General features: G+C 46.3%; 2 protein-coding genes across 6 annotated transcripts in view; both read right to left on the bottom strand.

Annotated features, from left to right (window-relative positions):
• znf512b (zinc finger protein 512B) overlaps positions 1 to 1,249 on the bottom strand; it is a 28,244-nt gene extending 26,995 nt beyond the window's left edge. For 2 of the 4 annotated variants that reach the window (XM_023798902.2, XM_023798903.2), the window contains exons 1-2: positions 958 to 1,249; positions 263 to 407 (exon numbers count right to left, since the gene is read on the bottom strand). The gene's annotated coding sequence lies outside the window, so the exon portion shown is untranslated. The remainder of the gene's footprint in view (positions 1 to 262; positions 408 to 957) is intronic. The other 2 variants (XM_023798904.2, XM_023798907.2) reach the window with 1 other exon arrangement.
• Positions 1,250 to 7,146: 5,897 nt separating this feature from the next.
• Positions 7,147 to 27,421, bottom strand: part of samd10b (sterile alpha motif domain containing 10b) — a 42,204-nt gene continuing 21,929 nt past the window's right edge. Inside the window, exons 3-5 of one of the 2 annotated variants that reach the window (XM_023798787.2) lie at positions 19,957 to 20,090; positions 16,089 to 16,229; positions 7,147 to 9,520 (exon numbers count right to left, since the gene is read on the bottom strand). In XM_023798787.2, coding sequence (XP_023654555.1) covers positions 16,109 to 16,229; positions 19,957 to 20,090 — 255 coding nt within the window. In that variant the 3' untranslated portion in view covers positions 7,147 to 9,520; positions 16,089 to 16,108. Of the gene's footprint in view, positions 9,521 to 16,088; positions 16,230 to 19,921; positions 20,091 to 27,421 lie in introns of both variants that reach the window. The other variant, XM_023798786.2, reaches the window with a different exon arrangement.

The raw sequence follows: 27,421 nt of genomic DNA, 5'->3' as shown, positions 1-27,421 counted from the left end.
ATGATTTTAATTTTTTTAATTTATGCAGCTTTGACCAGAATCCTAAGAATACCTAAGACTTAGTTAAAATGATTAATGTTGCTGATATTAGTAGTGGTAGTAATAGTAATATTAAACCTAATAAATTTTATCTTTACTGTTACAGTGATCCTGACAACAATAAGGACAACAATAATAGTAATGACGGTAATTATGACGTTAATAATAGCGTTAATCATAAGAGGTGAGTTGAGACGTGTCGCAATGGGAAGACCACACCTACCTAGGGTCCGAGTCACCTACGCTGGCGGGGCAGCCCGGGTGTCTGGGGTCACCCACGTGGGGTCGGTCAGGCGGTGCTGCGCTGCGTGTCTGCCGCTCCTACATGGCGATCACACCTGCCGGCGATGCGCACAGACGGGCAGCCCCTGATCAGGATCCGGGGGAGGAGAAGGAGGAGGAGGAAGAGGAGGAGGAGGAGGAGGGGGGAAGGAAGGAAGAAGAGGGGGAAAGGGGGGATGCAAATGAAAATAACCTCAACACTTTCACCTTTTTTTCCTTCGACCGCCTCCTGTCTCGTCCCTTCATTAATATGTAACCCACGAGGTCCTTGTTTAACCTCGACAGCCTCATTAAAATCGACCTAAAGCGAAAATAAATAAATAATAATATTTTTAAAAGACGACTGCTTCCAAAGAGAGGGTAATGTCGGATCCTTAAAGAGAATTAAAAAAAAAAAACCATACACAAGAAGCTTTTATAAACACTGAAGCAAAATGGCGACTTTAATACGAAGGAGGAGTAAAAAAAAAAAGCCCTGCGCTTTACCCAGCTAAAGGGAGTCAGAAAAATATGTTTAGTGCAGTAATTTCGACAGCGTTAACACAGTTGGCTGGAGTAAAAGAAAAGGCGACGGAGGAAAAAATAATGGGGCGGCCACGGACGCTTTCGCTCTGGGCGCCGTCCGCGTTTTCTTACCTCTGGATTATCGCTGCTTTTCGGAGCGATAATATCTCGGCGACCGCGTACAGTATACAGTAATGTGTGTCGGGTCATGCGCGATCCGCTCTCCCTTTGACAGCTCTAACTACAGTCTGGAGTCAACTTGCAAACTCTCGCGTTATTTTTTATTATTTTTTTTAATTCCCCACCATGCAAATTCATATTTCTGTTTAAAAAAATAAATAAAAGAATTAAATAAACCAATGCAAGAACTAGCCGTTTGGTGCGACTCAGCCGACGCACTACCGTGCAGTCATGACGAAAAAAAGGAGGGGGGGGGGGGGTGTATGGCCGCATATCACGGAATAAGCCACGGCTGGCTTTTATCGCTGTGTATGTATGTGAGTGTGTAATTTTTTTGTTGTTGTAGCTGTAAATCCATCGTTTCGCCTCACTAGAGTCCTGCAGGCTGTAAATGAGATGGGTCGCCGAAAATGATGTTTATTGTAGTTTTGCCTGCGTCCCTCTTCACGGCGCCCCCGTTTCCCGAAGCCTCCCACTACAGAAACCGATTTGTATTGTGTTCGAAATGTGATTTGGGTTATGCCTTTAATTCCCAAAAATGTGCAGATGCCGATAAATAAAGATCAAGTAAACAACTGGTTACCAATCAGATTTATAAACAAGTTGAAAGTGCACATTAATGTTTTTTTATTCATGTCTCAGTTTTATAATAAAAATTTATTATGGCATTGTAGCAATTCATGCTGGTAGCAAATTTATAATTCTGGTAATAACTTTTGTAAACTCTTATCTAACCTGAGGTGCGCTTCCATGGATGCATCTACTTACTTACGTCTTCTTTAAAGAACTTAATAAATTACACCGATTAATCCCGTGCTTGTGGACCTGGTGTATTTTGAAAGAGAATCAAATGTTTCGGTAATGGTTTAATCCATCAATTTTTTTTTATTACAAAAGAAGTCCAGAAGATGGCAGTATGTACTCATTAGTTTCAGTAATAAGAGGATTCCCTGTCTTTAGTCTGTTCATTCATCCATCCATCTTCCATATTCTGGAAATGATCATGGGATATTTCATACATGACTGGAAATTGACAAAAAAAAAAGTTAATTAATTATCTTTCATCATTTGACATCACCTCACAAACCATTCAACTATGGCGTAAGATCGTGCTTAAATTTACCGACCCTAGGTGATCTTCCTTTAACCGAACATCGGATACTTCCAAGGATCTGTTCATTGTTGGAGATATGTCACCCATAATTGTGATGGCAGATTATTTCCCCACTTCTCATCCAAGCAGGGGTCCCCATACTGGATAATCATACATTTTCGTGAGACATCCCCCAGACCCCATCGCGTGCTCCCACTCCGGATATTCACAAAGTGCGAACGCGCATTGTCAAATTAAAGCTATAGGCCTATATGCGGTTACTTTAAGAAGCCGGATTTAAAGAGCTGTGGTTTAGTTTCCTTCGGATCCGCGGCGAAATATTACACCATTGCTTCATAGTGTCAAACAGTTTATATCCCGGGATGACCTCTACCGTATTAACCTTGAAATAGCTGCTTACCTTCAACATAGTTATAACGCTTTTAAAATTCGCTATGGTGCAATATTAACAGCTGTTGGAAGTCATTTAAATTTTCATTCACAAAGGTGTGTGCTAAGCAATTATGGAAATAAAATGGTCCCATTTTCTCAGAAAGTATTATCTTTTATTGTTTAGCAAATTAATACCTTTGCTGGAGCGTGCTGCTGTCGAGCCACGTGGACCTTGGATTTACAAGCCTGCCACCTGCTGCCCAATTGTGCAAGGAGTCTGGAAATTTGCTTTGTTATATTAAAGGAAACGGTGAGTTATAGATTGGATAGAGAACAGCAACAGTAATAGCCATTCTAGGATAAAATAACCGCTAAAATATCAGCAATGGGATGCCGTGCGCGGTAATACTGTGGTCGCTACCTAGCTAGCTGAAGATCAGCGTCCCCTGCGAGTTGCCATGACACCCGGTCCTTTCCGTGACGTTCACCCACCGTTCCCCACCTGAATCTTGGACTTTGGGGTCTAGTGTGTGAAAGTTCCATTTAGCGTCAGATCAAGTATCATAGTGTATTTCAGTGAGTTACTGCTATATGATGCCAACTATCCACCTATCTTATCCTGCTTAGGGGCACCTCGGGGCTGTTCCGCAAAGCAGAATTTCCCAGGTAGCCGGGTAACTTAAGACAAATGTGAAAACTGTCCAATAGGAGGAGAGGTAAGTAACATTTCTATTGGACAATCCGTACATATGGTTTAAATTACTTGCTTAATGAAAAAATGCTGCTATGTGGAATACTGCCCCAGCGCATGTGTCAGGCAGCGCGGGGCCCAAGGACGGATATCCTGGGCAGGACATAATGCCATATTCATAATGCTTTCTCTGATTGATTCTGCCAGTCAGGGTCCATCATCAAGTCTGAGAATACGCTTCTCTATAAAAAGCTTAATTCCTGTAAACAACTTGCAAAAATTAATGGGGACTGACATCTAATGTTTTTTTTGCCTGCATATTCTATCTAAACCAACATTTACTGCCTCCTCTTATAAAGATTGATTGTTTATACAAGCAAATTTAATTCAGTGGTTTTTAATGGTCGCAACTGTAGGACTTCGTGAAGCCTGAGCCTGTAGGGTCCATGCAGGGACATTAGCGTGACCCTTGTGCCGCCTGTAGAGAATCGGCTGACCTTGTCTGTCACCTTGCAGGCTGGAGAGCTGGGAGCATCATTAGCTTGGGTCTGTGCAGGTCAGCTGGCTGCAGCGTTAAGTGATTTTCACTTTTTTGGGAAACATTAAACCCATACGCCTAGTTTACCAAGGGCAAAATAAATCACCCAGGTAGCAAGGTACCTGTCCATCTCTTCAGAAGTGTTCAGACATGTGTTTGCGTATATGTATACCTGAAGAGCTCAGGATATGTGTATCGGGATGGGGCTTGATAAAAATGAATACGAGTAGAATTTAAATTGACTGTCGGCACAATAAAATAGCACCAATGAATTCCGCAGGTGTGCTTTCAAATTCATCTTAAAGGAAAGGGGATAAATAATTTGGTTTTAATCTCAATGACAATTTAGTGCCTTTTTGTCATGGAGTCTGTGCAGTGACCGTATGGCCTAGTGGACGAGGTGTCTGAGTTTGAATCTGAAGGCTGAAGGTATAAGTTCTCTGACGGTCAGTTGTGGAGATGGTCTGTGACTCAGTGGGTTAGAGCACTGTGGCTGTGGTTAGTAATTCCTGGGTGGGCAGAATGGTTTCAGCAGCAGACCCTTGAGTAAGGCCCTTAACCCCTAACTGAAGAGCAAATCTCTGTCTGTAATAATAGATACTTTTATGGATCCCCATGGGGGAGTTTGTCTTTTTACACCTCCCTCTTCATAGAGTAAGCTGTCTGTGAAGGACAGCCACCTGTTGGGACACCCAGGGAGCTGGGGGTTAAGGGCCTTGCTCAAGGACCCACAGACATGCTGAAGCTGGATTTGAACCAGTGACCTTCTGATTACAGGCACAGCCCACTGAGCCACATGCTGCTCTATAGCACACGTCTTTGAGATCATTTCGGTAGACTTGCAACAAAAGTTCCTCAATACTTTATATGAGGACTGAATGAGTCTTGGTTTCCAGAACTTTGACATGATGAAGGAGCCTGATTTTAGGTCACTGGTGGTCTCATCTCAAAAACAACAACAACAAAAAGAAAAACGGACTGAGCGAGTTTTGGAAAATTGTTCTTTAATTGCCTTAGAGACTGGCTGACCCCGCCCTCTCAGTTTTACACCATTTTAGATAAAAGCATCTGCTAAATTAATAAAATGTAAATGTACATTTATCATCACAAAAGGCAGCATGCGGATAATCCTACAGTTATCTTTCCTGTCTACACTAGGAGGAGCCATTGCATCAGGCTTCTCCAGGACCTGAGCACCAGTTGGGCTGTTGTCTGCTCTGAAGGGTCTCTAGTATTTATTTCCCATAATCCTCGGACTGTTTATGGAATAGACTGATGATTGGTGGCAGTGAAGCAGGACAGCTGGGGGATGCTGCTGCAGTGAAAAATCATAAACTGTCAATGTCCATGTATTGGGAAGTTATGAAATTATTATCTGCTCGTCCATCTTCCATAACTGCTTATCCAGTACAGTGTCACTGTGTGCCTGGAGACTGTCCCAGGAAAAACCGAGCCAAAGGCGGGCAAAGCCCTGGATGGGATGCCAGTCCATTGCTGGGCCGAGCCTCTCACTTGTGAGAGTTTTACTTACACAAAAATGTTCTGAGGGCAGAATGAAAAATGATTGTTTCAGAGAGATAGCAAATCAGATTATAGAAGAGGTGGGTCCAAGCAACTAGAAGAGGCGGGACCAAGACATTTGATTTGTTGCTCCTGTCTGCTCTAGTTGCTTGGACCCACCTCCTCTGCAATCTGATTGGTAATCTCAATGAACCAATCATTTTTATTTCTGCCCTCAGACCATTTTTGAGTTAGTAAAACTCCCATGAGCTATACTCTCACACATGTTATGGGATATTTAGTCATAACAATTCGTCTAACCACATGGTTTTGGGAGATGGATGGATAGCAAGAATTAAGCGACTTCAAAAAATATAAACATTGACAGTTTCCTGCCATTTTGGCTGGCTGTGATTTGCTAAGGAGAATGTCTGTTGCTAAGATACAGCGATACACAATCGCATAAACACAGAGGGAGCGAGGCGGCGGTGGAGTAGTGTGGGGCTGTGACTACAGCTGCGGGGGAAAGCGTTTTTGGAGCAATATAAAAACAGACATAAAAAGGGTCCATTCTTAATTCAGGTCAACTGCTGGTACCACGTCAAGGTCACAGAATGTTTCATTGTGGGTGAATTCGAAACTTCAGAGCTGTCGATCTTATAGGAATTTTATCAATGTGTATTCTTGTTACTAATGCAGAACTTTGTCAGAAGGAAATTTGGGGGTTTACGGAAGGGTCTGTATCTTCTTTCCTTTTGTGAACAATTCAGCTTTTTCTTATCTTACTTATTAACAATTTTTTGGTTGAATGTTCAAATGGAATTATAGAATGGAAGAGATGGAAATGAAGAGGCACACTTGGCTGAATGCTTATTGGAATAAAACACTGGAACACCCACCCTGATCTCCCAAAAGAGGGTGCAGAGCATTACTGACATGCTGGATGGGGCCAGTTGCAGCACATGCTTCAGGCTTTACTGTTGGGGCTTTGGGCAGTTAGTTCAATTGTGGAGAGATTATGTGTCATTCTTACTGAACAGAGTCTTTATATCTAATGTGAGGCTGTCCTGCTTGCTGCGTGACACTAATGGTAAGTAGAGTGCCTCATCCACTTCCCAGAGCTATTTATCTAGTCCAGGGTCACCGAGAGCCTGGAGTCGACCCTACACCGTTGCACGAGACGTGCATAAAGCTATTTAGAGATTCCGGTGTTCACTAACCACAATTTAAGGGCAAATTTTCAAAGCTCACTCAGTCCACAGGATACCTTTTGAATGTAGATTCTGTGGATTTGCTTGAAAATCCAGTTTGAAGGAAAGGGGGGGATTAATGATTTTGTTTTAATCACAGTGTTTCAATTTAGTACTTTTCAGGGGTGTGGTCTAAAGGATACAGTGTCTGACTTTGGATCAGAGGGGTTAGGGTTTGAGTCCCTTCATGGTCAGTTTTGGAGGTGGTGTGGTTTAGGACAATATACTTGTGATGAGATGGTTACTGGGTCAAATTTCAGGATTGGCACAGAGTGTTATCACCATTGGACCCCTAAGTATGGCCCTTAACCCCCAGTTGAAGGGCCAATTTCCAACCTTTTCAGAAAAAGGTTCAGATTTTGTGAATTTTGGAAATACAACAAAGATTCTTCTTTGGATAACATGAGGAGTGAGTGAGTTGTTTCCCAAACTTATGAGGAGGAAGCCGGATCTTAGGTCATTTATCTCAAGGAGAATACAAGATGGACGGAGTGAGTTTCGGAAACTTTCTCCTCACGCACTGATTTGTTGTGGGAATCAAGCCCACAGTTAACTGTAGCGCCACCTACTGAGGTATTTGGTTGCAAATTATACAAAACAAACAAAAAAAATGGTAAGGATAACATATATATCTGGATTGGATTTTATAAAAAAAAAAAGACAATAGATCTTTATTCCACAATGTTAATATTAATATCTGTACAGCTGGTAATTACATATTCAAATACATTGCATACAGTCATTACAAATGAACGATGTGTTTATTGACCGAGACACGAAACATGGTTGTTTATAACAGTCAGGCGGTCTGACATCCAGACGATTCGAGTCTGAGGAGGTCTGTAGTGATCGAGGCAGGACCGACAGCGAAACGCCGCGGTCCAGGTGATGGGTCTGTGGATAGAAGAAACCCAGATTCGAAAGCCTGTTCCTGCAGTCGTCTTGTGACACGGTTTAACATGGAGAGCGGATAACACAATCTAAACCGCGTATATTTGGTAATAGACACATGTTGGTCTAGGTCAGTGGTCGCCAACCGGTCGTTCGCGATCGATCAACGAGACATTTGTAGTCGATCGTGATGCAACTTCCACCCGCCCCCCCAAAAACATACCGAGGCCCTCCAGTCGGTGAAATATTCCATACTCCATTCAGTAGCTCACTGGAGAATTGCCTCCGTAAGAGTAGCTTTCATTGTATAAAAGATTGGAGACCACTGCTCTAGACTGATCACGTACTGCAGGTGATTTGTTGTGATTTTTACCTCAAAGGACAATCGCCTTAAAAACACCATTCGCCCATTTTGCAAAGCTGACAGTCTCTCTTTCATATTTTAATCACGTTGGCCATAGACACCGCCATTCCCGAAAACTCAGACAACGCTGGAACACGGAAAGACGCACATCTGTGTATAAATAATCTAAGTGTGTCATCCTCTGGCAGACGGTCATTGCATAAATGCATTCGATTTTAGACTTTCACAACCAGTTCATTCGTAAATGCCTTTTACGGAGGTCTCTTACAAAATGAAAACGTACAATATGTATTTCAGCTGTTTATCTCATTATGTGGAATGTACAGAAGTTCATTGTAAGATGATCAATGAGAGTAACTTTTAAATATTCTACTTGTCTTCTTGCCCAACTTTCCATCCATCTTCTAAATTTTATTAAATTCAATATATATATTCCACCCATTTATGCTGCTGCATTACTTATTGTCTACACACATTGCACTATGTATATAAACCCCTGTGTCCAGCCCCTGTGTTTCACACTGTCCTGTGTTTTGAACTTTAAGTCCTGTTAAACCCTGCAATTGTCTCTTGCTGTATGTACTGTATGTCACACTGTATGTGGTTCTGGGGGAATGATATTACATGTCATTATATACCTGTATATGTATGACAATTATGTCCACTTGAGTTATTTTGACTTACGCTTATAGCACAGGACACAAAGGTGGGGTACCGAAATCCAAACTCTCTTTTTTTGTATTTTTAATCTACAGCCTACACGACCACATTGCACGAAAAGATATTTTCGTTGAGTTTGAGCAAAGCCGTGAAAGCTGAAACTTTAATGAACAGATTGAGTAATGACTGGGTCTCAAAGACAGGAAGTCGTGGAGTGAAGTAAGAGCAGATGCTAATCATTCTGTTGTGTGGAAAGTAAAAGCTCTGAATAAAATGTACTCATGTCAGCGAGATCGGCAGCCGTTAAGAAGAGCGGTAAAACCTACACCTGCTTAATTATTGCTCGAGTAGGCAAGGAGGAGCCAAAATCGATGGTAAATGTAAATGAAGCTGCTTGGTGGGTCTAGATGAGCCATGGAGAAAAAAGCGCGTAAGAAACCCGAACTTTGAGAGGTAAAACTCCATACTAATGTGTAGGTACGATGCATTTGTTAGCAGCCACATTCAGTCGAGTCGGCACAGTCAGATTTTATGTAAAGTCTGTGCCAGGAAAACAAAAAAAAAAACAAAATAAAGGACATCGCGGAAACAAACATTCAGCGCGGACATTCAAAGGTGATTGGTTGCCAGTTTGCCACATGACAGGAACTAACCAATTAGTCGGGAAGTGTGTGGCTAATTCTAGGAGCCTCGCCAGGCTACGTTAACACAATTACAGAAACATACTAACTATGGAGATGCACGCAAGCTCTGCTCTGGCTGTCAAGGTCCTCAGACACACATTGGATTTCAATGACGTGCCGTTTAGGTACGAATAGTCATGTGAGCAGTCCTGAGCAATGGCCAGAGTCACTGAAATCGTTCCCTCATTTTGAATTTCATGTTGTATCAGTATATTACAGTATGAGACCGATATTTAAACACAGTGTTATCCTCTAAAACCAGAAAAACTGAATTTTTTTTTGGATTAGGTTTCTAGCTGGCTAAAGGTAGCAGGTTCCGGTCCGCTCGGAGATGCAGGTTCTTCCGTTCACGTATCCGGGTCATACAGTCCCTCCCAGAGCAATCAGGAGTCCGTTTTGTCTGAGAAGGCTGCCGTACGGATAGATGAGCTAGGGAGGGTTTCCAAAGGAGGCTGAAAAAGATGAAGGAGACACAGGATGCATGATTAAAGGAAACAGAAATGAAGTGATTGAAAAATACCATGTCCTTCCTTAAGAGTATTTTTAGGGCTGGTCTGAATAATGTGCAGATCATTTGACCTCTCTCCTGCGGCTGCACTCGTCTGATGAAGTTAAACCACGTGAAATCTGCAGGCCTGCTTCACAAAGACCCCGCCCCTCCTGTTAATCTGCCCGGCGACCGTCCCAAACGAATCCCAAACGAGGACATTAGATGGCTTGTTTAGGAGATCTGCAGAGCAAATCATAGACTGTAACACTTCTATCTGAGATACAGAAAACATGACATCCGTCTTATTAAGTGAGACCTAGAAACATCCTTAAACTGAATAAATAACATAATGCTGTCTTCTTTTAAAGAGCCTGAAATGCATTTCACTCAATAAACACTTCATGACTGTGGATCTAGACAAACGTCTTCCCGTTCCTCCTCGTCTCACCTGTTCCGCTTGTCTTACCACCATCTGCTGTAGGAATCACTTTCTCAGGCCTCACTGACATACGGAGGCAAGACATCAGACCCTGAAACCGGCCCAGTTTTGGCGGAATGATGCCCCAGTGTTTCTTTGGGGATTTCTGTGAGTTTTAAGGTCCATGTTCAGCAAGTTTTCTTGCAGTGGTCTTTGCTATCAGTTACGTGAAGAACGATGAGGAATCTAAGAATCCTGCCCGACAACAATCAATGCTAGAAAATTCCGTAAGTACTGGATTTATCAGTGAAAGAAAACGGAGGACGAGCAAATCCAGATGTTATAGTGCACCTGTCCGGTGAGGTGTGATGGGGAGGTTACCAAGACGACCGGCCCCTCCTCTTGGCCTTGCCAAAATCGGACAGTGCTATGCTCGTTCATCCAGGCTGTCGAAGACCTGCTGTCAGAGTCTGGCACATTCTACCATTGTCTGGATTGTTATTTTTGACATTGAACAAACGTGGTGTCTGTCAATGCACTGTGAAGGCTAATTTATATCGGCAGATCTTGGAAATTAATTACAGAATGATGGGGGGGAGGGTGGAGTTGAGAGCCCTCTGTCACAATCTGCTTAGGGGACTCATCCATCCTGGGGGACATTTTAAACGAACCGGGGACTGTCTGGAGTGGGGGACTGTTTCTTGCAAATTTTTAGTGAAATGTCAGTTCCCTGGGCCGGTCGATTTGTGCTCCGCACAGTTCAAGAATCGCAAAACGGGTGCTAAATTCGCAAGGTAGCAAAATGTCAGGGCGTGGTTAAGACAGCCTTGGGTAGATGCTGCTAGCAAGTCGGGGGGGGGGGGGGGGGGGCAGTCCCTGTGTCTTCACCCCGCGCTTTGAAGAACACCGCAGAGGTGCAAAGGAGCGGAGCAGATGGCGTATTCACCCCCTCCAAGGGAAACACTAAGTCTTCTGATGGAATGGTGAGCAAAAGATTAAGATGAACAAACAAGCGCAGAAACCATCAAAGAAACCAAACAGACGATGCACATCTCCCCGGGTGACCGCCACAGCTCCACACGGCCGCCGCTTATTAGTGCCAAACGTGGAAATTAACAATCGTTAATGAATGAAAATCCCAGATCCAATCTTGTATTCTGCATTCTCTGTATATGATGTGCAATCCTCCACATCCAGTGCCAAGAACAGAGAGATAATATTGCCATAAATGCTGAAAATTTGTTTATTTACTACTAATTCAAATAAGGTGCCACATCACGCATCAATTCTACAAAAGCATCTATCTCTAAAATGAGTTATAGGAAACATACCGTCTGCTCTAGCCGGATAGATACTTTCTTTTCACTTTCATTTTGTTCGGTGTTTTCGCTCTGTGTTATAGAGCTTGATATTGAAGTAAGAGTATGGTCTAGCTTTAGGTTACGATGGTGACATCACAGCCGGAATTAAAAAAGTTCATTCGCTGCTACCCCGGCGTTGGTTTCCAGGCAACCGCCACCGAGCCTCAGCCTCGCGGAATCGGGGCCGCGAGTCGCTTTTGTTTTGCTGGCCGACCGTGGGGATGACCTACTGATTTATGGATTCGCCAGGGGCTTCCTGCTGTCCCACGGTGCTGAAAGGCCTTGTCGCAGGAAGCCAGTCCAGCGACTTCAGAAACTGTCCCAGTTGGGGGGAGGAAGGGAGTGGGGGGGGGGGGGTGGATGATTGCCTCCAAAATGGCAATATATCAGGTAATGGGTCAGGTAAGCGGCACGACACGCTCCGCCATAGTCCTTCAAATATGATTTTCACCACGAGGCCCCGGCCTCGGCCAGATTCGATCCAGGGAACGATAAATTACAGGAGTGCCCCGCCCATGGGGGCTGCTGTGGAGTACTTCCAGGAGAGACACAGCCCCGTCTGGTTCCCTTGTTGCCTTAAAGGCGCCACACACTTGCGTTCTGCGCTATCCTGACACGCACAACGCTCTGTGCAATCTGAGCAGGTTTATCTAGGACCCTGGGGACGCCGCGACACCTTGGGCTTTCAGAGTCACAGCTGTGGGTTTTAGCCGCCAAAAAGCATCGGCTGGACAGGAGGGGGGTTCTTGCTGGTCCAGCAGCATCCTCATGCTATGGAGATGCTTCCACTGTGCCAGGATGGGGGCCCAAGGGAGGCAATAAAGGTCAGTGAAAGGTCAGCAATGGTCATGCTAAAGTATCCAGCAACTCAGTCCTGAAGTATCGGGGGGTGGGGGGCGCGTAACACTGAGACATCAGCTCTTGGAGAGGCTGAATCTTGGACTGCAAAGGCTCCGTCACAGCTGGCAGGACAGCCGAGGCCCATGGGAGGCCAGGAGTTAGCCGCCACTCGCTAATGATGCTAAGAGGACCTGGCTGCCAGAAGGACTGCAGGAGCCACAGTGACCCTGATCTGCATAAGCGCTTGTGGAGGATTGATAGTTCATGAGTCAAAGTGGTTTCCGTGGGGCGAAATGAAGATTTATTTTCCATTTGCAGAAGATCAGGTGCTTTGGAGTATGTTAGCTTCCATTGATTCCATCAGGCTCTCCTTTGAGACATACATAGAGGTGAAAGTGAGGCTTCGGGTCTAAGCCCAGGGTCAGCCATTCATCTGGAGACCTTGCTGAGCATGGAATTGAAACCGACTACCTTCCGATAACAGGCATAGAGGCCTAACCTCCTGGACTACACACAATCCCCTGAGCAACAGCCCCTCAGTTAACAGCTGAGAATTCACGCACAGACTTTGCCGTTAAGCAGTGTATACGGTGAATAGAGCATTTGATCACGCTGCACATCACGTCACCTAATGATCGCCGGTGCTACCTGGTTCTGCAGACATGCGCTGCATTGGTGGGTTGTGAAGATTTGCCCTCAGCAAACAGGAAGACGGCGGCTTCACATCCTGCCTGCTCCAAGATGGCTGCCGGCTGTTTAACGCATTCTAAATCTGACTTCTGTTTGATTCATGCCCGGCGATGCCGGCACTCAAATTTAACGCCATGCTTTAACTGCTCGGCACGTTCCGGTAAAACTCACCGATGCTAACGTTTTATTGGGCACCCTCGACGACACCCGTCAGCAGAGGTGTAATTAAATTTACCGCTAATAGTGTGGTTGCTACGTGTCAGCATTTATCTTCATATTTATAATAATTATTTTTTTTCAAATGATTTCTGCTGGTTACATTCATTTTCATTAATACAACACGTCCTTCCTCGCAAAGTGTATAATTTCACGCTCGTGGTCATTTGGAAGGAAATGTAGCATCCAATTATGAGTGTGGATTATAATTTAGCTGTTCAGGCCGTGTCTAATGTCACACGTGTAACTGCTGAGATTATGGTAATGTCGTGTGATATCGAGCGACCTAAGGACACCTCTGGGTTCCTTCTTCCTCTCATGGGGCTCGAGACACAGCAGAAGATGCGACACTCCACAGCCATGTGACGGCTGCAAATGGTTGGAGCAGATATGCGGAAATCCAAGCCGGGCAGCAACTGGACACCCAGGGCACGAGCAGATGTTTGTGAGAGTAAAATGCTGACTACATTGGTATCACAATACTAAATGCTTGCAGTTATATTTTTAAATGTAGCAGCATTAAGCATAAAGTGATATTTAGCTAGTGGGGGACCCACTAGTGTTACTATATACTTAATATTCAAAAAATTCGGAGTCACGTAAAATAAGTTTTTTTTTTAATTCACTAATTATTAGCTACATTTAATTTTATCCAAAGCAATGGGCATTTTTTGAGAAAGCAGGATCAGAGAGTCCCTGAGGAAATTTGGATGAATTATTGAATGAATGTTACATTTATATAGTGTTTTTCAACACACCCAAAGCACTTTACCGAACCAATACGGAGCCACTTCAACCACCACCACTGTCTAGCACCCACCTGGGTGCTCTAGTACGCTCACCAAATAGCAGCAAAGGTGGTGAGGGGGCAGGAGACAATTCACTGGGGAATTGGGACCCCCACAGACCACAGGAGAGGCACCCCTGTCGGCCACACTAACACCCCTTCCAGGGTTTAAGGGCCCAACAGTAAAATCAATCAACTGACTATGGGATTGGAACCGACAACCTTCCGATTATAAGCGCAACGTCGTAACCCACTGAGCCGCACCATGCCCCCAGCAGGCTCCTCTATGGGAAACTTGACTATTGTTCCCATTTATCTTTCAACTGCTCATCCACTACTGGGTCAAAATTCGGGCGGTGGGTTGGAGCCTATCCCCAGAAGCACAAGGTGCTTGGGATGGGCGTCCATCACGGGACACAAACACACACAATGTGCATGGATGCCAGTTCACCTGACAGCATGTTTTTGGACTGTACTGAGGATCCAGGATGCCTAGAGGACGCGCATGCAACACGGAGAGAACACGCACACACGCGCAAACTCCACACACATCACGCGGCACGTGAGCCATGATAATATGGTAAAATTCATGTATTATTTCACAGAATGAATCGTTATCTAAATGTCTAGTCATTTTGAAGCCGTGACTCTTCTCATAAAGCCAAGGTTAATTTAAACAGCCGGCTTTGTGCTCTATTAACAGAAAAAAAAATACCAGAGAGTCTTTAACGTGAAATGGAAATGGCTCAGTCGCGATGGAGCGAAAAAATTTTGTGCGTGATGGAAAAATGTTTTGGTCCGTGGCGACCACACGGACCTATCGCAATGGCGGGTCCAGCATCAGCCAGGGCTAATATAAGCACCATATGTCTCTGGGATCGCGGCTCCATCCTGGAGAATTACTTATGCTTCAGTCAATTAAGACTGGGACGGAGAAGAGAAGCTGGACAAGAAGCAGCAGAAAATATTGCCCCTCCGTAGCATACAGGGACTTAGGGAAGGAAGATTATACACATGAAATGTGTGATTCAAAATCTCTTCAATATCTAAACTAGTGTTTTCCCATCTGGTCCTCAGGGACCCACAGATAGTCCATATTTTTGCTCCTTCCCAGCTCGCTAGGGAGCAAAAATGTGGACCGGCTGTGGGTCACCGGGGACCGGATTGGGAAACACTGCTCTAAACCAATGCATTTTACAGGTCACATTCATTGAATCTTCAGTCCAAAAGGGATTGACATAATTTTCTTAAATTTAGGACCAAATTAGACATGACTGTTTAAGCTCCTAAAAAAATACAAATAAAAAAATAATGACAAATCCAGCGACAGGGGATAAGCCGACTTCATAGCAGCTCGGTGAAGAATGCGCTGACGGATCACGGTGATGATCCGAGACGATCTCATCCCCGTCCGAGAGCTTCCAATTCCCCAGAATCTCAGGTGTTTCGCCCGGAGACTCAATTATCCGGCTCTATCTGGGAGTCAAGGCCTGTTGAACTGTTAAATTAAATTTGCCCCACACTATTAACAGAAGCCCCGCAGTGTTTAAACGGCCCCCACTCACGTTCACCGTACTCCGGGGGCACACTATCTCGTGTGAAATCCTGTCCTCCGATTTTGTTCTGCCCCCCCCCTCCCCCCACTTGTAAGGTGGCTCTGGAGAGACTCTGAAATTTGAGCAGAGTTAGGGCAGAGGACTCATCCTTCAGTGCAGACACCACAGACTGTGACACTCTGACCCCCTGGGTAATTTCTTCCCAGCATCTGAGAAAGGGGGTGTGGCCATCTGGGGTCATGTGACCGGGGTCGTTTGCGCTGACTTCAATTAACATGTTAATTAATCTGTTCGTCCGTGACCCAGCACAATTCTTGGCTCCCATTTCAACTCCATAAAAGCACGGCGTGAGGTCGCTTTGTAGGTTCGAGTGAGAAACAAAGTCGGCTCTTAAGTTAACGAGCCCTTGGTTTGACCGGGCGGTATCGTCATTTGTTCTGTTATCGTGCGGATCAGTTTGAGAACGGGATCAGATGCCTTGGGTTTCATCTAGCAAAAGGATGTTAAATGACCTCATTCTAATGGATAATATCTGGACCCATTTTTCTATCCTCCGCAGTTCAGCGACATGTCAGACAAAGAGTCCATTAATTCATCAGCCGCTTGGCATGTTTGTAAACGAGAAGCGTGGCGTGTTCCGGGCATGTCCGTCAGACCCGTACCTCGGCTGAGCAGCTGCAGGTTACGGACCTCCTCTCGAACCTGCAGCTGGAGCACCTGCTGCAGCACTTCCTGCCTCAGGGCCTCCTGCGCGATGCCCATGCGCTCCAGCTTCTCCGCGTTCAGCCTCAGCAGTGCCCGTCCTTTGCCGGAGTAGGTGGGGGGGGCAAGGAGGTTGGAAGAGATGGAGAGAGAGGAGGACAGGAGGAGGGGATGGAATGGGGAAGAAACAAAGATTACTCAGCAGAAAGGTGCCCTTAGAGGCAGCTTGCTTTTTCCGGAATTTTCCGGAAGTTTTCACTGCACTCCCTTCACGCCCGTTTCCTGCCAAAATGCCCATTCTGGCCGTGTCACCTGACTGATGCACTGCATGCCGAAATGACAGGAGGAGAAGACCTTACCGCCAATCAGGGGATCGATCGCGGGTGTGGGAAGTGGGAAGTGCTTCCTGTTACCCTCCTGTCTATGCGTCTCGTTTGCATACAAACAAAAGACATTCCTGCCTGGTTAAATGTTTACCCTCGACGCGCGTCCTTCAGGGGCAGTGAGCAGGGCAGGAATTCATCATAGCTGTGCCTTGCTGTTCTGAGGGCCCCATCATAATTAGAGATATAAATCACCCCTTTCCCCATAAATCTCCCCCCACACTGTCTCATCCCCACAGAATAAACAACCACGAGAAACAGGTATGTGCTTTCTTACATGCTCATACCATCCATCATAATTTGCTCGGGCTTGCGATCCCGGATCACGTGACGCGAGAGAGGTTAACGGCGGCTTGTTAGATCATAAATATCATGTGACCTCGGTCCCGCGGCCGTGCGGAAGGAAGCCGCAGCCGTTCGACTCATAAAATATAAATAACTCTAATAAAGTGCCAACTATGATTTTTATCTTGTGGGATGTTGGCGGGTCAGGTGATTAATATTTAATAGGTTTGGCTTCCTGGGCGAGGGGCCGCTAGATCCGGGCTTGACGGGAACAGCCCCGGAGCCGGATTCGGAGGAGCGCTCATTACAGAGAGCAGAAGAGCGGCCGGAGAGGCGGGAGGCCGGGGGGGGGGGTAGTGGTGCGATCGGGATAGAGACATCTTAAAGGGGGTGAGGGGGGGGGTGTCGGTGTTACGTGAGCGAGTCTGATGGCTGCCAGCAACACAGAGCATGGGTAGAGAGGACGAACGCAGACACAAAGCCAGCCTCAGATCCCAGGACTGTCAGACAAGTCTGACCGGACATGTGAAAAAAAGGCCTTTATTCCCGCTGACGACAGCGAAGCGCCCCCCCCCCCCCCCCCACCCTGCTGCGAGATGCTGAAGCCCACTGAGGAGAGATGGCTCCCCTTTCCCGCAGCCCTGCCCCCCCCCCAGGGCCAAAGACACATGGATCCATTGCCCGCCTCCTGCTTGTGGTTCTGGTTCTGGTCAGAGGGATCTTTGGACTGGCAGTCTCTGACCTACATCCTGCTAGCTGGTCTGTATGATCCTTGGGGTATTTTCGGGGGGGGGGGGGGGGGGGCTTACTTTACCAACCGGAATGAACGCTGGGATGCTGGTGCCCTCCCCCGACACAAAATGCTTTCATAAGCATCAAGGTTACCTTGGATAACAGATTTGTCTATATTCGCCCTAAGGACGCATCCGGGGGTTCAGTTTCGTTCCACTTTAATCTGCTTTTCATCCCAAGCAACTGCTGTTATACTGTATGGTGCATGTATTCTGTATTTCTACCTTCCTTTTGTGGTTGGCCTATGAATGCCTTGCACAGAGTCCCCCCCCCCTCAGACTTAGGAAGATCAAATGTTGTCTGTGGTCCCTCCTTGACTGATCCACCCCCTATATGCTGCATATTGTCAAGCATTCGGTGAAGATGTGTTTATAAGCATCTAAATGCTTGGCGGTGTGGCCCCAGCCCTACCATTAGCCATCAGGACCCCCTGGACAGCCCCTCCCCGGCCCCCTGTGTCCTGGGACGACTTCGCCCTTGATCTCCCATGTACGATTAGTGGGGAGATGAAAAGGCCTTCGATCGATTCCCCTTGGGTTTGGCTTAATTTGCCTGGTAATGACTGCTGCAGATAGCGGGAGCCTTGCTATCGAGAACTTGGCGCGCTCCGGCTCCCGTGAGGACAAAAGGCGTCGGTTCGGCTACGGATTTATCATTGGCAGCAAAGGACGCGATCCATTCCGACCCCAAGGTGATCCGTTGGTCTTTACTTTTTTCGCTGTGGATTTCGTTGACCGCTAGCGTTTCTTGTGTTACCACGTTAACTGTCTGACCCGTTATTAAATATAGGAGGCTGTTAAAAACTACCATACGACCGTTAAGAAAAGAATGTGTTTTTCAACTGAAACTACAAGGAGCTGGAATCAGAAGAGAAACAGCTACACCCCTGTTGAGAGGGGAAGTGACCCTGTGAAGCAATCTGTTCCCTTCCAGCGCCCCTGAAAGAAATCCGTCTCTTTTTATAGCTAGAATCAGCCCTGTCTTGTGCTGTCCGTTGCACCCCCATGGTTATAATACCTCAGTGGAAGTCAGAGTCCATCCTGGGGGGTGAAGGGCCAAAAGGAGAGGAGGGGAGGGGGGCAGGTTTCTGGAACAGGCTTGGGGGGTGTGTATTGACACAACCGGGCTCTGTGCTACCACTCAGAGTCGAGGAGGTTTTTTTGTGCCGGATTAAAAAGGCACATTCAATTTGGCAGGAATTAAACAAGCCGAGACGGCCGGGCTTGGAAACGCCGAATGGGCTGCATCGCGTTTCAAATTAAGCCCTGGAGCGAAAGACCGAACTAATCAAACGCAGAGTGACCGATGGCATGCCAAGGCAGAGCTGAAGATCCCAGAGACCGCTCTGCTCAATTTGGGCATGCTCAAAATGAAATCTAAATGCGGGAAAGGGAGAATTAAAAAGCTTATATAAGGCTAAAAAATGCATTTTAACTGCATTTTTAAATCACGTATTGATCCATGTTAATCGATTCTTTATGGTTGGTGGGCAGAGATTCAATTTCAAAGCAAATTACAAAAAATAAATAAAAATTCTAAAAGTGTAATAACATGCTTAATGAACGTTTGAGATTAATTTTACTTTGATAGTCTCACAAGTCACACAAGAATCTGCAAGATGCATTTCACTTATTCCAAAACAATTCCACCTAGAAATGTCATCAAGCCCAGTCAGACCCAGAATCACTCAAGTCAGAACTCCAGATGCGAGGCCATGAATCTACTTCTTTGAACGGACAGAATGCCCAAGGAGAGAAAAGTTTTTTCCCTCATAAATGGTAATTATTTCTCGCATTATTATTCAGAACAAGCTACTTCTGTTTTGCCAATGAATGGTTTTACCATCTTAGTGTAAAAGATTTCGATGTAAACCATTTATTAAATCCCTCAGTTCAAACATGGGGCTTAGCCAGAACTAAAAACATTTTTTTAGTTCAAACACAGCCGCTCCCAAATCCCTTTTCAGCTTCGGTAAGCGGTGACTCTCAGGGGAAACGCAATCCTGCCGTAACCACAGATAACCGGCACCGCTTCCCACACGGATCTTTGCTGGAACTTTCCACGTTGCTCCTGTACATCACTGCCAGGAAAAATGAGGGGTGCCCCCCCCTGCCTCAGACTAGCCCAAGGAAGGCTAGAGAAATGGCTTCAGTGGGATGAATTATGTGATGAGATTAGTTACGGCTCCCGTAATTGGGCATTATGGAGAGGGTCAGAAGTGTAAGGCCGTCAGTGATTTGTCAGAAGTGTGATTAAGCCCCGTGACACCCTGACCCACCCAAGACACTCCTCCGAGATGGCCCCAACGGCAAGGGGGAGGGGGGCGTCGCTACCTGTGATGGCGTGGTGCGAGAAGGCCTCGACGTACGTCAGGTAGTTGTGTGGACAGTGTTTCTTCAACCACTTGCAAACATCATGCTGGGTCCACAGCACCACCGGCTTGGACAGGCTGGAGAGCGTGGGGCTGGTGTGGTACACGGCGTAGGCCTCCCCTGGGCGCATCTGGGGAGGGGGGGAGAGGCGGACTCGTGATGCTGCGGTGCGAGCCGTAACCTAGCAACCGTCACGTGCAGTAGATGGCAAACAAAGCCTCGACTTCGGTGTCCGTGACGCTGTCATCAGGCACGTGGAGCGTCCCCCAGATCTCAGCCGGTACACATTTACGGAAAAATACACACAACTGTCTCTCAGCCAGCTGCCATTCTGAGGAATCGGCCACATCACGCTTCACTGCAGATGACCTGGGGGGGGGGGGGGCTGTTTGTGTGTGTGCGTGTGGGGCGGGGGGGGCTGTCGTCTGACTCTGTTGTCAGTGGGGTCGGGTCACTGCAGCTCTGCCCCAAATTGTGGTGCCGTCAAGACCTAAAGTCACTGTCTTGTTCTTCCATTTCACAGCAACAGATGAAAGGCCACCACCATCATCATCATCATCATCATCATCAGCGTCATCATCACCAGCGTCATCATCACCAAAATTTAATAACAATAATAATAATGATGGCGTGCTTGCAAAATGAATTATACATCACTTTAATGAATTCCCTCTGATGTGTTATAATTGCCTGTATGTGCCACTATACTAAACCAGCACAGCTGGTGTTTAAAAAGCCCTGAACTGAAAAAAAACTGTCAGATACAGTTAAAATGAAATAAATAATAAACATTTCAAATTTCCGGTCAGGATAGTATTTCTTCTGCAGTTAGTAGAATGTTACTACAACAGCAGGTCCCATCCCCTAACAGTACAACAGCAGGTCCCATCCCCTAACAGTACAACAGCAGGTCCCATCCCCTAACAGTACAACAGCAGGTCCCATCCTCTAACAATACAACAGCAGGTCATATCCTCTAACAGTACAACAACAGGTCCCGTTCTCTAACAGTACAACAGCAGGTCATATCCTCTAACAGTACAAGAGCAGGTCCCGTCCTGTAACAGTACAACAGCACATCATATCCTCTAACAGTATAACAGCAGTCCCATCCTCTAACAGTACAACAGCACATCATATCCTCTAACAGTATAACAGTAGGTCCCATCCTCTAACCGAACAACAGCAGGTCAGTTCCTCTAACAGAACACCAGCAGGTCAATCCTCTAACAGAACAACAGCAGGTCCCATCCTCTAATAGTGCAACACTGCCTAACAGTACAATAGCAGGTCAAATCCTCTAACAGCAGGTCTATACCTGTAGCAGTACATCAGCAGGTCATATCCTCAAACAGAACAGCCTAATGGCTGAAGGTGCAGTCATTCACCTCACCAACCTCCCTAAACCCCAACCAGCCCCCCCCCCGCTCCCCTGAGCAGTCAGGCCCAGTTTTCAACTCTGACAAAAGCTGCTGGCAGAATACTAACGTGATGTGGCATGCGGTCATGCGTGATCCATCCCGGGACGATGCCCCTTCGGACCATGAGGTCATCGCTGCAGAAAGCACATATTGTGTGTGTTCCGGCCTGTGAGGCCAAGTGGGTCAGTCACACATATACACATATATACACATATATACACATATATACACATATATACAGTATATATATCTATACAGAAAGGCTCCTATTCTAAAATTTCATGAGGATCATAGCTGGAGTGCTGATAGGGATGAAAATCCATTTGAGGATCAGACTGATTTGAACGTGTTCTGTATATGGGGGGGGGGGGGTAAAAGAGCTGCGAAGCCAAAAAAAAAAGCGTTTGATGAGGTGAGGAGCTGGACAGGGCCTGGGAAAGCAATTAGTGTCCAGCGGACAGGGAGCTTGGAAGTGGGGTGGGGGAGACAGTCAACGGAGGTGGTGAAATTAGAAAAGACTTTCTCGGCAAACACCTGGACAGCCGCCCGCTTGTCTTTGCCCTTGAACGGCCATCCAGCCTGTTTTTGGAGGGTTTCCTCACTTGTTAGCGTCAAGCCGCTAATGTGTCCTCAGGGGGCACCTGGCCTGTTTAAAGAGCGGCACAGGGGCTCGTCGTGACTGACAAATTCAATGGTGCCGACAGCAGGGGGCGACCTTGGGGAACGCCGCCACAAAATTCAATCATTTCAATAATCGCTCCCCTCTTCGCTACCCACGTTCTCCAAGTGCTGAAGTCTGGCCCGTGATCCTCTGGCCTAGTGTGGCCTGTCAGCCTCAAAAGAAACATGAGAACAAGCATGTTGCTCCAGTTTAACATGCACCGAGCCCCCACCCACACCTTCCATATGCTATGATGTGAGACGCTCGGGCGGGCTCTCAGAACGGCATGCCAAAGTGCCCGGCCATCCGTAATGAGCTTAAAGTGGCAAAACAAAAGGGATTTAGTTCGCTCTGCTCCGTAATTATTTCCGGATGCGCAGAAATGCATTAAGACGGCAGCGGGCTCCGCTTGTAACCACGGAAACGGCGCACTATGACACGAGAGCGTCGCGGTGCTGCCAAAAGGCGGCGTACAGTGTGTGACTGTATCGGGGGGGTGGAGACCCCGTGGGCAGTGTCAGGGACCCGTGTGGAGTCCGCATGCTCTCCCCACGAAGCACGGGATTCCTCTGGGGGATCCAGCAGTATACTTTAGCGGAAGGAGCCATACTGCCCATCGCACTTTACTCTGCCATACTTCCTGTTTCAGCCAGTTCTTTTATTTATACTAAGTTTATTCTATTGCCTTGCGCCCCTAGCCTCCAGCATAGGCTCCGGACCCCCCACCACCCTGAATAGGATAAGCGGTTACAGAAAATGGATGGATGAATGTTTATTTTATATTATATCTTATTCAGCCATATTTTTTCAGCTATTTCTTCTGTTTATTTCACGTTTCTTCCATAATTACCTACCTCTGCAGTTCCCAGTCATACACCTGCCATGACGTTTGGTGAGTACCTTGCTGTACACAATGAATCCCTGTCACATGTTACTGACTGGATGGCATAGGTCAGAATTCACACGTATTACTGCACAAAAGGCAGATGAAGTAACTTGAGTCTTGAAGTTTTGGTGAATGGGTGACTCCAAAATGCTCTGGTCATGTGACTGTGTATGTGCCGCAGGGACGGGATTGTTCTTTCTGGGTCCCCACTCAAGGTATATTATGCCCTTCCCAGTGTATGGACTGTTTGCGGCCAATAGGGGGCTCCCAAACAGCAGGGGCATTAAATTAATTTCTACTCTATAAGCATACTCCTGGCAAAGTCATTTTAACACCCTGCAGTGTATCACAAACACTCCCTGACAGTGTTCATTTAACACCCTGCAGTGTTACACAAACACACTCCCAGTGTTGAACATCTCTGACTCTGCTCACTAGATATTTATTCAATTAAATACTGATCCTGCCCACACCCCCGCCGATCCCTTTGCATGGTTTTATCAGCTCAGTATCCAACCCGACTCTATTTCACAGGCCGTAAGTGTGGAGTCATGCGTGGGCAAACGACACCGTAATGAAGCACGTTGAGTTAGCGTCACCCGGGCGTCAGCTGGGCTCCTAATGGAATCTCCGGCCCACTGAGGCGGGTGCCGTTGCGTCTGATGAGCCCAGGTCCTCATACATCATCTCCCTGACTGCTTTTCTTTCAAACCCTTAGAACTAAACTAATTTTACAATGTGTCCCACGGCAGAACACCGGTGGTACCCGCGTCCAAAACCAAAGATTTCGCTTTGAATTTTTTTAATATGCCTGGGGGGGATTAAAAACATCAATGTTTGGGTTAAAAAGATGTTTTTTTAGTGCATCTGAAAGTGAACCTAGGAGCTGAAGACTGGTGGAATGTGCTCAGGCTTGGTGCTAACAAGCCAGTGAGACACTAAGCAACTTAAGCAGAGAGCAGGGGGGCAGTTCGAGGGTCTCTGGGGGTGAGTGGAGGCTGATGGTATCACTGGCAGGGGCGATTCCAGGGTTTTCTAAAGAGAGGGAATAAAAGGGGCCATAATTCATACAGAGGAACCAAACTTATCAGTAGCCAATTATATGTCTTGCCTCAGTGACTGACAAGGGAGGGGACACTCTGGGAGCCAATCAGCTTTCATCTGGGGCCAATGCCTCTGTAGCCCCGCCCCTGTATACTGTTCACTGAAATTATAATGTATATGGAACGGGGAGCACAGTACGTTAACATGAGGAGAGAGGACAAAGCTGGCGCAGTGAGGCAGGCCATGAAATTTAATGTGAGACAGAGGAGGGGCCAACAAGGGTGGAAATGTGAAGGGAGGTAGAGGAATGAGGCAGAGGAAGGAGCGGAGGTTTCCCGGAGGTGTCAGCGCCTCACAGACCCCCCCCCCCCCCATGACTAATGGCTTTATCAGCGGACCCAGATGAAGGGAAAATGGACCCGGCAGGCAGCACGACGGACACCTCCCTCCCCCCTGCTCCCCTGACCATTGACCATCCATCACACGTCGCTGGGATGGTGCCGCTTTCACCCTCAAACCTAACACTCTGCTCCCCGCATCCAGATGGGGGCTTGTTTGGGAACACGGTCCAAATGAAGCCCCTCTGCTCCTCAACACGAAACAGAAGCACCATTACTGCATATTGTGATTTTCCGTTATTGCTATGGACTACCTTGATTAACAGATGCACTTAAGAATCAGTACTTTGGGGTGTGATGCTCAAGGGGGCAATGGTAGACCCCCCCCCCTCCCCCGGGCCCCCCGTCTTCCTGTTCTGATTTCAGAAGTCAAAAATCCACAAGAGCAAATGCTTATTTATGGGTGTGATTAGGAATTAATTAGACTCTGCCTTCCCGGGAAATAGATGCGTTAATGAGTAAGCAGAAACAAAAGCACTGTAAATCCTAATCATAAAGCAGTGTGACTTTAATTTGCCGCCTGACGAGTGGCCATTTTATTTTCAGTGATTCATCACTCTGAGGCAGGAGGTCACCTGAGCAGAGATGACCTGCCTCATGATCTGTGTTCATAGTACTCAGCATGTAGAAGGCCGGTCAGACCTGCAGTCCTGGCCAGTGATGCTCTCTGATGTCCTCCTGTTTTGGTTTATTTCCGACAGACAGACAGACAGACAGACAGACAGACAGACAGACAGACAGACAGACAGACAGACAGACAGACAGACAGACAGACAGACAGACAGACAGACAGACAGACAGACAGACAGACAGACAGATAGATAGATAGATAGATAGATAGATAGATAGATAGATAGATAGATAGATAGATAGATAGATAGATAGATAGATAGATAGATTGGATGGATGGATGGATGGATGGATGGATGGATGGATGGATGGATGGATGGATGGATGGATGGATGGATGGATAGATAGATAGATAGATAGATAGATAGATAGATAGATAGATAGATGACTCCCTTGTGTCTCCAGCATGGGATCAAGGTGGCAGCTGGACAGTCCGGGGGCTTGTTAAAATTCCACCCCCATCCCCAAATACCACATGCTCTGGGGGCCTCAGATGGCACGCTCGCCTGTCTCTGTTCACCCCCCTCCCACCTCCGCCAGGCCATCAATATTGATCAAAGGCAATCAGCCAATTAGCAGAGGAGCCTTCAGACAAACTGCACGTCTGTTCACCAGCACAGCCAACGTCAGGCAGCTTGGGTACAGGCTGGCTGCCCTCCCCCCCGACATGCTGAGCGCTGAATCATTCATACACACGCGACTTGCTCTCTCATTCAAGGTTACCACTCATGTACCTCAGCTTAGAGAAACTATTAATGGCGGTAATTTCAACAGACTCACTGTTTTTATCAGTCATCAAATTTTAATGTACTGTAAGACACTGTTGGACAGCAATATATTCAAAGAGATTTGGTACCTAGCAGATGTATATCAAATTTGGAGTAGAAGTACACAATTCCTGTAATTTCCAAAGATGTTTACATGTACATTTCAGTTATGAGGGTTTAGGTCGTATGTGGAGTGATGTGTTTTACTGACCTGGTGCCAAACCTCATTACGTGATTAAAAGCAGCCTGATGGGCTTTGAGTTTGCTAATCCCTGAGTTTCAAAATATTTTCTTTATTTTTTTTGTAGAAGATGAGGTAATGACCTGCCAAGTTAATGAGGAAGCTACCAAACAGACCAAAGGCCACCCTCCACGGCCTGCCACCTTTGCAATTTAAATGGCGGCTGCAAGGTAACTAGCACCTTCTCCTGAATGCAAACTCACAGATTCTACTAGAAGCAGCTTGTACTGTAACCACCCACTAACATTCGAAGGGTGTGTGGCGTACTCCGTCCATGCCGATTTCATGACAACAACTTCACTGCCAATTCAACACTGGGGAAGTGTTTGTGTAACACTACTGGGTGTTAAACAGACACTGCCGGTGAGTGTTTGTGTTAAATAGAAACTGCTGGGAGAATGTTCATGTAACACTGTTGGGTGTTAAATGGGGAGTATGTGTGTTATTGTGCTGGGTGTGAAATGAACACTGGAAGGGAGTGTATGTGTTACACTGCTGGGTTTGCGGTGGTCTGTGGACTTTGGACAGGCACATTAAACCCCTGTTTACATGTTACGGTCAGTAAAACATGATTAGGTGACTTTCTTGAGCTCATTTAATGCCAGCCTGCATCGGAAACTTCTGGCAAAGCAGCTTTGTTTCTGTCCCCAGACTTATATTCCATAAACAGGGAGGTAAGACACGGTACGTATTACACTCTAACACAACTCTGACAAATATAGAAGTCCTGTTTGTTGTTCTTTGAATTAATCCCAGCGTAAATTAAGAAGTCGGGGTATCCGAGCTCTGATCCTATTGTAGGAAGCCATGTTTCTCTATTACTGCTGTTTTCTGAATCATATTAGCAGGTTCAGAGCATGTGAATTACTCACAGCTGTTCCACACATACCCAGGGTAGGTCTGCTGGACTGAAGACAGCAGGATAAAGGCCTGATAAAGGATCAAACAAACTGCATATCTATCCATCCATCCATCCATCCATCTATCCCTCCATTCATAACCACCTATCCAGAATAGGGTGGTGAAAGGCCTGAAGACTGTATCAGGAAACACAGCTCACACTCACTCATTCACACACACACACACACACACACACACACACACACACACACACAAACGCATTCACACTAAGAGCATTTTTTTGAGATTTCAGATCATCTGAGTAGTGTGTTTTTGGAAGAAACCCAGAGGGATTCTGGGAAAACAGGCAGACTCCACACAGGTGCAGTGCCAGCCACACAGCTAGTCACTGAATCATCACAAATAGGAGTAAATTAATTACTACACTTCCCATAACCCTGAATGGTCTCTCACACACATATAGCTTTTTAAATATTTGACTTTAATTTAGTCACTGAAGAACAATACCAAGCTGAAACCTACCCAACATAAATGCCTCCTAAACAGACCATT

Source organism: Paramormyrops kingsleyae, chromosome 18 (assembly GCF_048594095.1).
Source record: "Paramormyrops kingsleyae isolate MSU_618 chromosome 18, PKINGS_0.4, whole genome shotgun sequence".
NCBI lineage: Eukaryota > Metazoa > Chordata > Actinopteri > Osteoglossiformes > Mormyridae > Paramormyrops > Paramormyrops kingsleyae.
Note: the sequence above shows the minus strand (reverse complement) of the source record. Positions and strands in the feature narration are given on the sequence as shown.